The 13,746-nt window shown below is 38.0% G+C and overlaps 2 protein-coding genes across 2 annotated transcripts; one reads left to right on the top strand and one right to left on the bottom strand.

The window, feature by feature from the left end:
* Positions 1-362: 362 nt before the first annotated feature.
* On the top strand, positions 363-4,035 carry si:ch211-145b13.6 (T-cell ecto-ADP-ribosyltransferase 1). Its single transcript, XM_034688174.1, has 4 exons — positions 363-1,048; positions 1,257-1,356; positions 1,473-2,194; positions 3,475-4,035. The coding sequence occupies exons 2-4, from the start codon at positions 1,297-1,299 to the stop codon at positions 3,593-3,595; spliced, it is 903 nt and encodes a 300-aa protein (XP_034544065.1). The 5' UTR covers positions 363-1,048; positions 1,257-1,296; the 3' UTR covers positions 3,596-4,035.
* A 1,657-nt stretch (positions 4,036-5,692) lies between these two features.
* On the bottom strand, positions 5,693-13,144 carry LOC117816031 (neuromedin-K receptor-like). Its single transcript, XM_034688109.1, has 5 exons — positions 12,718-13,144; positions 11,665-11,853; positions 11,329-11,479; positions 7,365-7,561; positions 5,693-7,290 (listed from the first exon to the last, which is right to left on the bottom strand). Exons 1-5 carry the CDS (start codon positions 13,098-13,100, stop codon positions 7,080-7,082), a joined length of 1,131 nt encoding a protein of 376 aa, XP_034544000.1. The 5' UTR covers positions 13,101-13,144; the 3' UTR covers positions 5,693-7,079.
* Positions 13,145-13,746: the final 602 nt, after the last annotated feature.

Consider the following 13,746-nt stretch of genomic DNA (forward strand, 5'->3'; position numbering starts at 1 on the left):
TACGTACGCGAGCCAACGCCGCATACGTACGCGAGCCAACGCCGCATACGTACGCGAGCCAAATAAAACAGCTGAATATTTTCTGCTCCCTATCCAACAAAACACTGTTGCTCGTCCCAGTGGTCATCTTGTAACCTCTGCAATGTTAGAGACTCCCTTTTGGAGAGGCTTAAACTAATTTTATTTGGACAAACAGACTAGTGTTAACTTGAAAGATTTTTATTATTATTTTTTTTACTTCACTATCACATTCTTGCTTGCATTTATTTTGTTATAAAGTGACTAGAAAAAGATAAAAAAATATTTCTGTTCTGTGCATACTATGTTGGTTTGAGTTTTACCACAAGGTCAGGGCTCAGGGCTCTAAAGCTGCCCGGGTACAGAAGTACAGAAAAAGTTCCGTGTTCCTTGCAGTGAAGTACTTTTAGTCTCCTATCTACTGCATACACATTTCCGTTGATGTTCAGCCACTGGGAGAGAATAACTTCATGCCAGAATAAGACATGCAACAGTAGTGTTATGGGCCCTGTGACCCTCTGAACTTGTTCATTCCTTTTGTACTCAATGCAATATGTTGCTGGCTTATTTATAGATGCAAGCCGCAAAAATGAAACACAGACATGTAATGCTCTGATAAGAGACCAAATGTTTTTCTGAACAAACAACGCGAAATGTTCAGCTGACTTAATGTGTTCTGTAGAGGATTCTGCTCATTATCACTTTTGTGAAACTGATATTTTCCTATTTCAAAGTTAATCAAAATCATATACTTTGGTTATTTAGGTAAGAGTTAGTTTATCTGGTTTACTGAAACACCAGCAACAAAACAGCAGAAGCTCACTACTGTAACTCAGTAGCTCGAAGAGAACAAACCAGGGCTCCCGATGGCCTGATACTTCCTTCCCTAGGAAATGAAAAAGGAGTTGCCCGTTGAGATAAGGTTATCCACTTCCCACCGACAGTGTTCAGCAGAGAATGATCACACCCTGCAGTTGTAATATATCGCCTCATTTTGCAGTCGCTCAGAGACTAATTCTCTCTGCTTAAGGTATGTTCTTTTCAACATTTTTAACATTTACCATTCAGTTGATTCCAAGATGATGAATGTTTATGTAGAGGAGGGACTCTGGGTTGCTAATTTTAGTCGAGGGCTTGTCTAAACAAAGCCAACAAGCCAGATCATCCCATTTTTGGACTTGATCCTGCAATCCTGTTGTTCGTGCAATGCTTTATTCAAGTATTTTAATCTGTTCCAGTCATTCGTGTGCAGACAAGAGACAAGAAGAGTCTTTCACAATGTGGGAAACAAAAAAACTGCCTCTTGCTGTGATCGTTTTCACAGTTTCTTTTTACAAAGTGAGTATAATTTCTCTTACAAAAGGCTATCCAATGCTTTTTTTTATGTTAAATAACAGTGATATCTACATTTTATGGAGTTATATCTTAAATAAAAAATCTTCTTCTTTTCAAAGGTGACTTCAGGGAGCACTGAACTAATGGACATGGCCCCGGATGCTGTAGATGACCTGTACAATGGATGCAGTGAAAAGGCAATGAAGAAGTTTATCGAGTCAGGCATGTTAACACAAGAGCTGGATCAAAATGAGGGAGTCAAGAAAGCATGGAATGAAAATAACAAGTGTTCAAAGCTAATCCCTGGAGGAATAAAAGAACACACTACCGCACTTTCAGCAATGGCCAATGGGGATCCAGATTCTAAAAAGGCTTTCAACAATGCAGTGAAGACGATGGGCACAAATGAGAGCACATATGAAAACTTCAACTTCAAGTCTCTTCATTTCCTGCTCATAGATTCCATGAAGCTTGTGCAAAATCAGAATGCAAAGCAGTGCAAGACTGTGTATTATCTCTCAGAAGGTATATGCACAACCCAACTCAAATCAAAGGTGAGATTGGGAGGGTTCACCATAGCCTTTAAGAGCTATGGTGTGCTGAAGGAGTTTGAAGATTGGAATGGGCGAACCATTTTTAATATCACTACATGCTTCTTTTTCAACTTGGATGAGAACGTTTGCAGTCAAGATGAAGACATGGTACTGTTATCTCCAGTGGAAGTGTTTACTGTGAAGAGTGAGAAAAAAGTAGTTGACAGAATCAATGAGGATTCATACACTCAGATCGTTTTGGAACAGCCAGAGCTGGGTAACTCCCACAACTGCTACATCTTCTCACGGTAAGACTCAACTGTCTTTGATAAGAATGAAGTATTTTGTTTTTTCGAAGGAGTATCAGCAAGTAATGAACTCAAAATTATACATTTATGACTTTATAAAAATCCATCTATCTTAAAACCTGGTAACAAGGCATTTGCTTTGGTTGAAACTTAAATGTAAATGATTGAATAAAGAAATAATATACACTTACTGAAATAGGGAAAAACAAAATCAATGTGAGCCAGGTGGTTGTTTTCCAGAGGGCTGGGGGGAAGCCAATGAAAGTGTCTTTTCAAACAGGTGTACATCATTCATTAAAAAAAATATGAATAAAAGGATACACACTTTCAATAAGAAATATAATTATAGTATACACAAAACCATATAAGCATCCTTTCTTTAAGCGTCATGATAATCACCTGTCATTTGTTTTTAGAGAGAAATAACCAGTTCAGAGTTCAGATTATTTATATACCAGAACAACAAGTTGTTGTTGTTGTTTTTTTTTACCAGTTTTGAGGGATGGGTTGTGGCCTCCAAGCTGCAAACAACCCCCAGAAAATAATTCACACTTTAAAGCCAATTTGGCATGGTAGCATAACTGTGTGGTTGCAACTTGCAGGTCCTTTATGTGCTGCAAAGTGACTTTACCCTCTAACTACATTGTTAAGAGATGTGTGCAAATTAGCTGGGATAACAAATTCCCACTACAAACCCTTTAACAGCCTAAATCAAAATAATCCTTCTTTAAATTTTGTAAAATTCACTTCTAGATGGCTCCAGAGTTATTTTCCTTGACATAATGAAAGCACATCTGATCCATGAAGGTTGTGGGGCAGGGGTAAGGAAACACCAGCAAGTTTGCTCCATGGGTCACCTGATGTTTAAGCTTTTTAAAAGATTTGTATGACTGCAAACTTGGGCTACATTTGCAGCTTTGTAACCTTCGTAGGCATCAACCAGCCTGATTCCATCTACTGGTCTTTAATTGTGTCCTTTGCTGATTAACTGTAACTTTTACTTGCTTAAAATAAAGCAAGTAAAAACCAGTGAGAGGAGCATAGGAAAAACACTTATGAAATACAGCAACCTGTGATGTTGGAATAACAGAAACTGTTGTTACTATCAAACATTAAAATTCCTTTCTTGACAGCAAATATATACATATATATATATATTCAAGGCCTTAGTGATACATCAATAGTACAGTGTTGTAAAAGTTAATCATCTCTCTCTCTCTCTCTCTCTCTCTCTCTCTCTCTCTCTCTCTCTCTCTCTCTCTCTCTGTCCATCTCTACAGGTCTCCAGCTGATGTGTCCGCTCTGTGGCTTGTGTTGGTACTTGTCGTTTACCTCCTCTTTGGTAGCCTAAAACTGATGAAGGAACCATTCAAGATTCCATGTTGTTCTGAGACTTATTGAATAGTTACACTGCTGTGTTTGTCAAAACAAACAATAAAAAATCTGCTTTTTCTGATGTCTGCTGATCCAGGTGCTGCATGCTTGTAATCTGCTCTAAGAATGTAGTCATATCACTGTTTTTAATATTTTCTCAACCATGATATTTGATTCACTGACTGAAACTCTTTTGTATGTATAACAGCTAAACTTTTTTACTTATACCAACATGCTTGATAAACAGCAATTTCTATTTTTTCATGTGTTTTGGGGCATTTAATGCTCAGGTTACAGTTTACGTTAATGAAATTACACAAAATGAGTGGGGAGAGAAAGTCAGTAAGTGGAATAGTCAGCAATTTAGGTGCATAAATATGACATTTCAAGCAAATATTACTAGCTGAAACATGTATGAGTTGAGCTACATGTTAAGACCACTCGAAGAAATAAACTGCTTTAACTAAGCTGTGTCTTGCTTAATACTTTTCACACCTGAGTTTAACAGTTACAGTACATAAAGGCTGAATCCTCCCTCACAGTACATCATTGGACTGACATTACACTAAAATGTTCATGTAAGTTGTTAAGGAGGGGTGTGTTCTTTGTGATAACAGACTCTAGATGACACCCACTCCCTCTGTTAACACGAGGGGTTCAATGAAAGGTGTCAAAACTAAAACTTTAAGTTTTATATGACAATGCCCCAATGAATAAATAATGATTAAATATTATTTCAATGATGCTAAAACTATTCAATGAAGTTGTGGGGCCTGATCATAATTACACTGAAGCTTGAGCACCAAAACTAAAGGCATCCAAAACAATCAAACACAAATCATGCAATATTTTTATTGAGCAGGATCATCTTTGGACTCATATGCTCTCAATCATTAAAGGTGACATATCATGCAAAATCGACTTTTTAATGGTTCTCTACCTGAAATATGTGTCCCTGGCATGTCTACAAACCCCCCGAAAATGAAAAAAAATCCATTCTGCCCCTGTTCTGATTTCTCCACCTTTCTGTAAATGTGTGCTGAAACGAGCCATTTCAGTCTTCCGTGTTTTTGTTACGTTACAACAATATCCGGTCTGTCACGGAGGTCAGAGCTCGAAACTTGTTCAGCCCATAGACTGTATAAAATAATACTCAACCCCTCCTCCGTTTTTCATTACCTGCACACGTGTGCTAACGAGGAGCTTAGGAAGGAGGCATGCTAGTTGTAGGCTGTCTTAATAAACGCAAAGGTCGGTTTTACTCCCCACGTCTGCAGATCTAAAGATCTAGTGGATGATTTTTATTTATCATGGATAAGTGCTAGTGCTAGTTAGCATAGCCACATAGCTACATGTTCGTCACTGTGTACCAAGACACACGTCGACATACTGACAAATAAAACAACAAGAAACACTAAATCTGTGACCAATCATTCAGAAAGGTCCTGCTGCAGGTGCCTCTCTGTCAGGATCAGATTCTGGATCAGATTCAGAGGGTTGAAGTAACACGGGTCTGTGAGCAGTCGTGTATATTCAGCCGACATGTAAACATTAGATCAACGTGCTGAAGAGCCGAGGGGATATCCACTTCCTGATGGGGCGTGGTCAGAGAGAAAACCGACCGTTCTGAGCAGGGCTGAAGAAGAGGGTTTTTCAGGCATGCCAAAATCTGATTTCAAAGGTTTTTTTTGAGCATAAACTTTAAAGACATGTTTTGGGGACCTCTTAGACCAATATATTTTGATGAAAAAGAGTGGAATATGACACCTTTAATAATCCCTAGAAAATGCAAAATGAGCATTGCAGTGAGTTTGGTAACAATTGAAGCTGAGAAGGAATAGCTGAGGACTTTTGTGAATGTCAGACTTTAGACTTTAAACACAGTATCTGCCTATTTCCTGAAGTAAGTCTGTGCTATGGTGAATCTGTATTTAAGTAAACCACAATAAAATAAAATAAAAATATATATATATAAAGACAGACCCTAAATTAACTTAAGATTCATAAAGATACAGCTGTAGTAGGTTGTATATCTTGTCAAATGAAAGTGAAAATGCTTTGTAATTTTACGCCACCATCATTACACATAAAATATAACTCCACAAATTATAGCAATGTCAGCCTTTTATGCTTTTTTACATCATAATACAAGAACATTTAACAATTATTCTCTTAACAGCTACATGATTAGTGTCTTTGTGCTGACTTTGCATCAAAATGTCAGAATATTTTACACATCTGTACACTTTCAGAATCACACTAACAGTGAACAGTGACTCTTATAAGCAGTCCCCATAAAGATAACTTTTAAATGGCACATGATTTCTCTAACTTACAACATTTACAGCTTTAAGCACTTGTGAAATTACATTCTGTCTTAAGTTCAGGAAATATTCAGCCAATATCATATAATTGTACTGTCCTTGGACAGATTTAAGAGCATTACTGCTGACTAAGCAGCATTAATACTGGCATTAAATATATGACTATAGTTTTTCATCAAATGCAGCTGCGACAATGTTATATAACAGTGACACGTAACATTAAACAAAATGTCAAAAGCAGCTTACAGTGTTTAGTTCATGACGCTGACTCAGCATCATGTGGAGATATCCCAGAAAGCAATAATCATAAAGACAAGATGATTCACAATGAGCTCAGTCAGGCATTATCAGTCGATAAAGGAATTCAAATTAAGATGAGAGGCATTTCAAATTAATTTACTAGACATGATAATAGTCAGGATAAAGTTGTAGTTTATCAAAGTTAAAGGAATTAAGTCCAAGAACGTAGAACCTTTTAGGGGTTCAGAGAAACTGTATCTTGCCTCGTATATATTTAGTCAGAAACAGACCCACTTACTGCAAATACACTTAAGACGTGAAATCACCAATGTAAAGAGATATTTTTTTCATAAATAACAGAATCACAAAAAAATGTATTCATTAATCGTACTGATTAACAATCAATTCAGTTTTCTTGAATTAACTGTGCTGAAATGGAACCACTGTGTGAATGCCTCACTCAGTTATAGAGAATTGCAGACCCTGTGCAAACATGGATGTCCTGGATTATGTGTTCGTGTGGACTACAACTACAGCCTCTTTCTTCAGCCTGTATTTGTTCACAGTTTGGTAATTCAGCACCATAAACAGTATGCCAGTTTAGATAGGCTGTCAGCTGTTCATGTTTGCAGTGTGTGAATGGATTTACATATCACCATCATTAGCTGACAATGCTAAAATATTAAAGATGTTAATTTGTGATGATAAAGGGAAATTATTTAAAGCCAGTTTTTTGTTTTTTTTGTACACGGGAGACAGGAACTCCTGCTCCCTCTACTGGTTTAAAACTTGCTTGTGTAACATAAAATTGTGAATTTTTAAAACACCAAAAGGGTTGATCAATATTGAGCAGCTCTTTGAGTAAAAACAAAAGACAATAATATCAGGATTTGTCAGCTCAACAAAACAGTCAACAAACCCTCCCAAACATTCAGCTTGTAAGACTGCTAACTGTTTCTGTTGTTGAGTCTCGACCTGTTTCCACGGGAACAAAGGCTCTTGTCTTTGCTGAGGATGCTGGTGTCGACCCGAGAGAAGGTGCACATGCTGCTCTGGTTCCCCGGTCGAAGTCTTGTGTTTCGAAGCTCCAGCTCATCATAGGAAGAGACCCGCACGAAGGGACACCAGCGGAAAGCATGCTTAAAACCAGCCCTAAACCTGCAGCCAGACAAACAACTGATATGTTACTGTGACTCTGTATGTGTCTGTTTAGGAGACTTGTTTGTGCTCACCTGCTGTTGAGGCAGCAATAGATGATAGGGTTATACATGGTGGAGCTCATTGCCAGCCACAGCACTGACAGGTAAACCTGTTGGATGTACTTCCACTTGCTCAGACTCTTGTTGAGACCTGTCACAATGAAGTAGACGTGATAAGGCAGCCAGCAGAGGGCAAAGGTCACCACCACGATGATCATCATCTTCACCACCTTGAAGAAATTGAGAGAATTACTGAGGCAGAAAATACAGGATTTCACATGCCAAACAACTACAATTAAAATGAGATGTCACAGAGTCAAAAAAATGAAGACACCCGAAACATAATTGTCATAAAAACTGAACTACTGAGCCAACTTAAAGCTCACACTGTTTTATGTTGTTTTCTTTATTTACACTGATCATAAGCATTGAAATGTCTCAATAAGTATGATCCCTATGAAAGGAAAGAAACAAGACACGTATATATGTAGATATTTCCCATTATGTTATTTCTTTCTGGAAAGCCTGTCTGCTGATGACTGTTGCTTTGAGGAACCCTATACGACTCTCTGCAGACAGTGGTGGACAAACTTGTGGAATCTTGATTAATATCCTCTATTATAATCATACATTTTCCTTAAAGATAATCATGTATTCCTTGCTCATGTATTCTTCTTTTAACAATTGTATCCATATGTTTTTCATTATATATGATTTATTGAAGTAGTCAGCAAATAGTAAGGCATAAGGCCAGAGAACTGTGCAGATCTCTGAACAAAGGTGAGATCAAGGACAGAACCTCAGTTTCTGCAGCTCAAGGCAGGTTCAGCCCGGATGCGGTATTCCACGGCCAGCAAGTTGTCTTGCAAAAGAACGAAAACCCACCGTAGTCTCATGTTGCGGTTGAATGTAAGCTGAGGGGATTTTTTTGGTAACGTGATGACAAACGATTTGTGTTAAGATAAATGAGTGCCTTATGATAACACAAATAATCAGTAATGCCGACTTACGCTTTTTTTAAGAATTGTTGATATGCTTTTGATAACCACAAATGTCGTAAGATGAATAGGATATGTGCAGACGTGTGCTTTTTGTAAAACACTAGACTGAGGTAATGTCTCTGTTGTTTCCAGGGTACAATGTTCACCTGACAAGACCCTTTGCCCAACTCACCCACACCTATTACCCCACCCTCCTTTCTCCCCCTCCCTTTGTTTTTCTTTACGTATGAACAACTGTATTAAGATGACACATACACGTTTCCACCCCCCTTTCTCCTCCCTTATGCTTTTGAAGAACTATAAAGTATTGAGCATCTCTGTCATCCGGCGGAGAACTTCAGATGCTCTTGAGTATGCTGTAACTTCTCTCTCATGCTGCATGAATAAACTTTGTGTGTAAACTTTGATACTGAGTTCGAAGCCTCATCTCTGGTCACTGCTCCGCTGGACGATCGCCTCACGGCCAGGGTCATGCCACCACAAACTGTAATTTAATTAATCAGCTGAAAAAAATTGAAAAAGGTTTGATTTGTCTTTGGTTTGTAAAAGAGACTAAAGCAGTGGAGAAGGGGCAGAAGAGGTTAAAGATGCAGGCTACAACAGAGAAATCCTCAAAACTGAACACTTAACAGAGCAAGGTATGGGATACGACAGCATTTAAGGACTGATAAAAGGAAAAGACAATGTCACAAACTCTATTAGGCCCCTCCTTTTCATGCTTGGAGAAGCATCAAGTTTTAAAATAAAACTTTCTATAACTCTATTTCCACTGATGGTTTATGGCAGTATCTATGGCAGTATCTCTTCATATCCACATTATTTTTAAGTAGCGACTAAGTTGGCTCTTTCCCTCATCCAGTTCACAATGACATCTCTATTAAACAGGTTGAAAATGGCTGCCATGTGAAGTAGAAGAAGAAAAAGGGATGGAAAGGTCAGTGATGACGCAACAGACGCAGCAGGTTTCAGGTGGAGAGGCTGAGAGAACGACACAGAGGCCATCAGCACAATGTGGAACTGTGGGGGGTTAAAAGGAGCAGCCAGCTATTAAAGCCCCGGCAGAAGCTCATCTGGAGATGGAGATGAGAGCAACTTCCTCTTATCTCCAGCCCAGATGGCATTTTGTCAGTGTGGGCCTTTGAATCCCGCCTGATATTGTCTTGTAGCTTTGTTTCCTGACATTTATGAAATCTCTTTTATCTGCCGCAGCTCAATTTTGCCAGCAATCTGTGCCTCTGATGACTCTTTTCAATAAAGCACTCAGAAGATTGTAAATGGCAGATCTGCACCTGTCACCTGGGCATCTGAATGTCTCAATTTGTGTGCACTGGATGTGTGGTGTTTGTGTAAATTTGTGTCTGTTGTAACAGAAAATATTCAGTTTATAGGAAGAAATCCAAATTAAAGTTTATGGTACGGAATGTTTAAATTGCAGATTTACATCATTCATTACACTCATGTTACAGTGTTAAGTTTAACTAAAGTGTACAAGTGGCTTGGGGCCTTAAACTGCCAAATTTAATCCTCAACATCTTTTAATCACTATACCTCCAGAGCCTAACCCCTGCACTCTCTTTGTATAATCCAACATGTTAACATGCAGTATTTTTGATGTTTTATCAATGAATTCTATTCTTTAGCATTAATCCACGGCTGTCGTGATAGATGCTCGTCATTACAGCTGTGATGACCTTAATCCCAGTGTAACCAGACCCTCACAGTAGCTGCTGCATAGCACACTGAGCTGTCTGACTGATGACGTTTAACAGAAGTGGAACAAGTCTCTGGATACTTTTTCTTCTCTTATGCAGCAGTGTGCGATAACAGGTTACAAAAAGGCCATACTACTAAAACTTCAAAAAAAGGAAACCTGTGCCTGTTCAAATCAAAGTCCTTTCTCTCTGTTCTGGGTTTCAGATAGTGTTTGATTTCCCTTTACAGCACTCAGTGAACATTCTATGCAGCTCTTCAACTCTGCATGACACCCAGATTTAAGCCATAAACAGTCTGCAGGGTTTTTCTCACACTGCAGAGCTGATTGCATTGTGTTTTGTTTCCTCCATGATCATCACATCTTTCTCCACTTGTGGATCATTATGGACTCTGTGGACTAGTGTTTTTTTGATCGGATGAGATTATAATGCACAGGTAAGAGAGTATAAATTAACATTTCTTTGTTTTTGCATAAAAAATGATAAGAATTGTGATTAGGATATAACACCAGCAGAGCCGTGGCTTTAATTTTGGGGATTTTAAGATCAGAGCAAATATTTTGGATAATCTGGTCACAATTGCTTTATTTTTCGCAACTGAGAACCATCTTTGGATCCTTTTCCTAGAAAGCCTTTGCACAATTTTAAGAACTGGCGTTAATCTTTTCAGTACAATTGTTGCTGTTTCTTTTTATATAAAGGCTCTCAATGTGCACATGCTATCCAACAAGACTGAGGTCAGTTTGTAATCTGCTAACAGATATTTAAAATGTGTTATTTCTTTTGATATTCTTGATTTTTTTTTTGTTTGGATTTATTTTAGCTTCTGAAAAGTCCTTATGGGGTCCCATGAAAAACAGTAATGATAAAGAAACATCAAAGATGAGAGGATGTGGTGTCAAAAAAAACTTTAAAAAAATAAATAAAACAAGCTAAATGTAAAGATCAGATAATAAGTCAAATGACTCTAAAAGTATTATAATTATTAACAGTATGCCATGATGGAAAGAAAACAATCCTTATAACAGTAAAACAAACAAAAAAAATATTTAAGTACAGAAAATGCTTAAAAAACATGCTCAAAATACACAAGAGCATTTTATTACAAATACTCTCAAACACTTACTTAGAAAAGTAAACAATAATGTTGGTTAACTACTGAGTGTAGGCAAAAATGTACCCTCTTATCCCCCACTCACATAGTTACTTTGTCCTGTCCTGCTAACAGAAATATGAAAAGGAAAAAATAAAGCTTATTCTGCATTAACTAAATGTGCTGTTTACCTTCCGTTTAGCCCTGAGCTGTTCATGATAGTTGTCAGACGAGTCTCCTGGGATTTCTCCTCCCCATAGAGTCACCCCCACGATGGTGTAGGTGATGCCCATCACCGCTAAAGGCAGCACGTAGACCAGAACTGTCACTATGATATGATACCTGCAGAGGTGTTCAAGCACACAAATTTGGTCTGAACTGTTTTAAATACAGGCATTATGAGGAGAGAGAATGAAACTTGTCACATTTGGAGTTAATGAAAAAAACAGATGCATGGAGGCATTTGTATACAAGAAGAGGATTACAGCCCAGTGTATCTAAATTGTAAGCTTTTGGTTTGTTCTCACATGAAGGAATCGTCTGCCATGCGAGGCCAGGCCACGTAGCAAAGGGTCCTGCGGGGCAGAGTTCGGATGGTGGAGAAGTAGCAGAGAGGGAAAGCCAGGGCCACGGCCAGACTCCAGATACACACGATGACTCCCATGGTGGCTTTCGCTGACAGACGAGGCTTCAGGGGGTGAATGATGGCCATGTACCTGCAGGTCAGTGGTCACAGCAAGAGCCTGACTATAAATATTACACATCACAACAGTTTATTACTGCACATAAAACAATAATTATACAATAACTTTTTTTTAGTGTGGCAGTTACATCGATGGATTATGCAGAATATGGCACTGTGATTCACTCACTGTTTCTCTAATGATTATCAAGAAAATACAAGTTCAAAGCTGTTTGAAAAAGTGATTTAGTGGTTCATGAAAAACCATACCTCCTTTTGAAAGGCACTGAAACTCAAAAGTTAAGGTATGAGTTACGCTAATATGTAAAAGTGGAATTATTGTCATAATCATAATGACTATGTGCTGTTACTGACAGAGGTTAGACAATGATGTACAACTGCAAACCTCATCAAAAAATAATATTTTAATAATAATAAGACTGATTACAAAAACTAAATAACATTTTTGACAAAAGTTTTAATTTTTACAGCTAAATACCAGATTTACAGTTCAAAAACAAAACATAAAAGCAACTGTTTAATGAAGTTTTTGTGTGCATATGTGTATATATATATATATATATATATATATATATATATATATATATATATATATATATATGTATAAAATTAAAAAAGGACATCACATGGATTCGATGTGCAATTCCTCTAAAAGCCAAATCATTATCTTTCTGACGAGTTCTTTCACAAATGCAAGCTGGTTTGAGTTTGTGCAGGCTATTTTTCACAATCAAATGTAAACTGGACCTCATTATTCAGTTCATTATATAAACCTTTTTTAGAATATAGGAAATTATCATTTTGTATCTTGAAGCTTAAAGAAACTAGGAGAATTTTTTTTTAAATATGTTCATTTTGTCACTTTCATCTCTCATACCTGTCAATAGCTATCGCTGTCATGCAGTAGATGCTGGCGAACACCGCGGTGACAGGGAAGAAGTTGTGAAACCTGCAGTAGACTTCCCCAAAGTACCACTCTCCGTGCGCTGCGTATATGAAGTTGATGAGCGTGTTGAACGCAGCCATGGACACATCCGAGAAAGCCAAGTTAAGCAGAAAATAATTGGTGACCGTTCTCATCCGCTTGTGCGCCAAAATAATCCAAATCACGATTAAGTTTCCGAAAACCGCCACCGCGAGCACAGTGCTGTACAACACCGACCACAGCGCGATGCGCCACGCTGGCTGCACGAACTGGTTTGTATAATTACTGGTGGTGGTGGTGGTGGTGGAGTTGGTTTCACTCCGTTCAGAAGCCATTCCTCAAGTTTACGCACTATGTACTCCTTCAAATCTCTCTGGCACCTCCAGCGCGCGAGGGAGTTTACATGTGACCATTGCGAGAGAGAGAGAGAGAGAGAGAGAGAGAGAGAGAGAGAGAGAGAGAGAGAGAGAGAGAGAGAGAGAGAGAGAGGTCCTGATGCTGCAAACCAGTTCAGCCCCCTCCCTCCCTCCACTCTCATCTCTCTCTGTCTCTCTGTCCCTCTCTCATACTTGCACAATTGTTTTTGATAAAGCACATTGTTGCTCACAATTTTGGAGTGAAAATGACATATTAAAATACAGTGTAAGTAAAAGTATTAAAAATACACCATTAAATGTTATTTGGTTGACAGTCATTTTTTAATAAAGTCAGATCAGAAAATATACCACAAGGAGAATCAAATACTCAATTGTCAGCTTACAATACACCAGATACATCAACTGAAGAATTTGTATAATTTTACATGACAGCTATATTTTCAAACAGTTATGTCCAATGATCAAATGCATTTAAGCATATGCAGGTCCAAATGTTATCAACAGGTGTGAAGTCCAGCCCATGAGGTCATTTGGATACTATCAGTTATTAATACCTCTGAATTCAAAACTCTGCCTGATGTTGAAACATATCACTTTAAAAATA

This window comes from Notolabrus celidotus, chromosome 7 (assembly GCF_009762535.1).
Source record: "Notolabrus celidotus isolate fNotCel1 chromosome 7, fNotCel1.pri, whole genome shotgun sequence".
Taxonomy (NCBI): domain Eukaryota; kingdom Metazoa; phylum Chordata; class Actinopteri; order Labriformes; family Labridae; genus Notolabrus; species Notolabrus celidotus.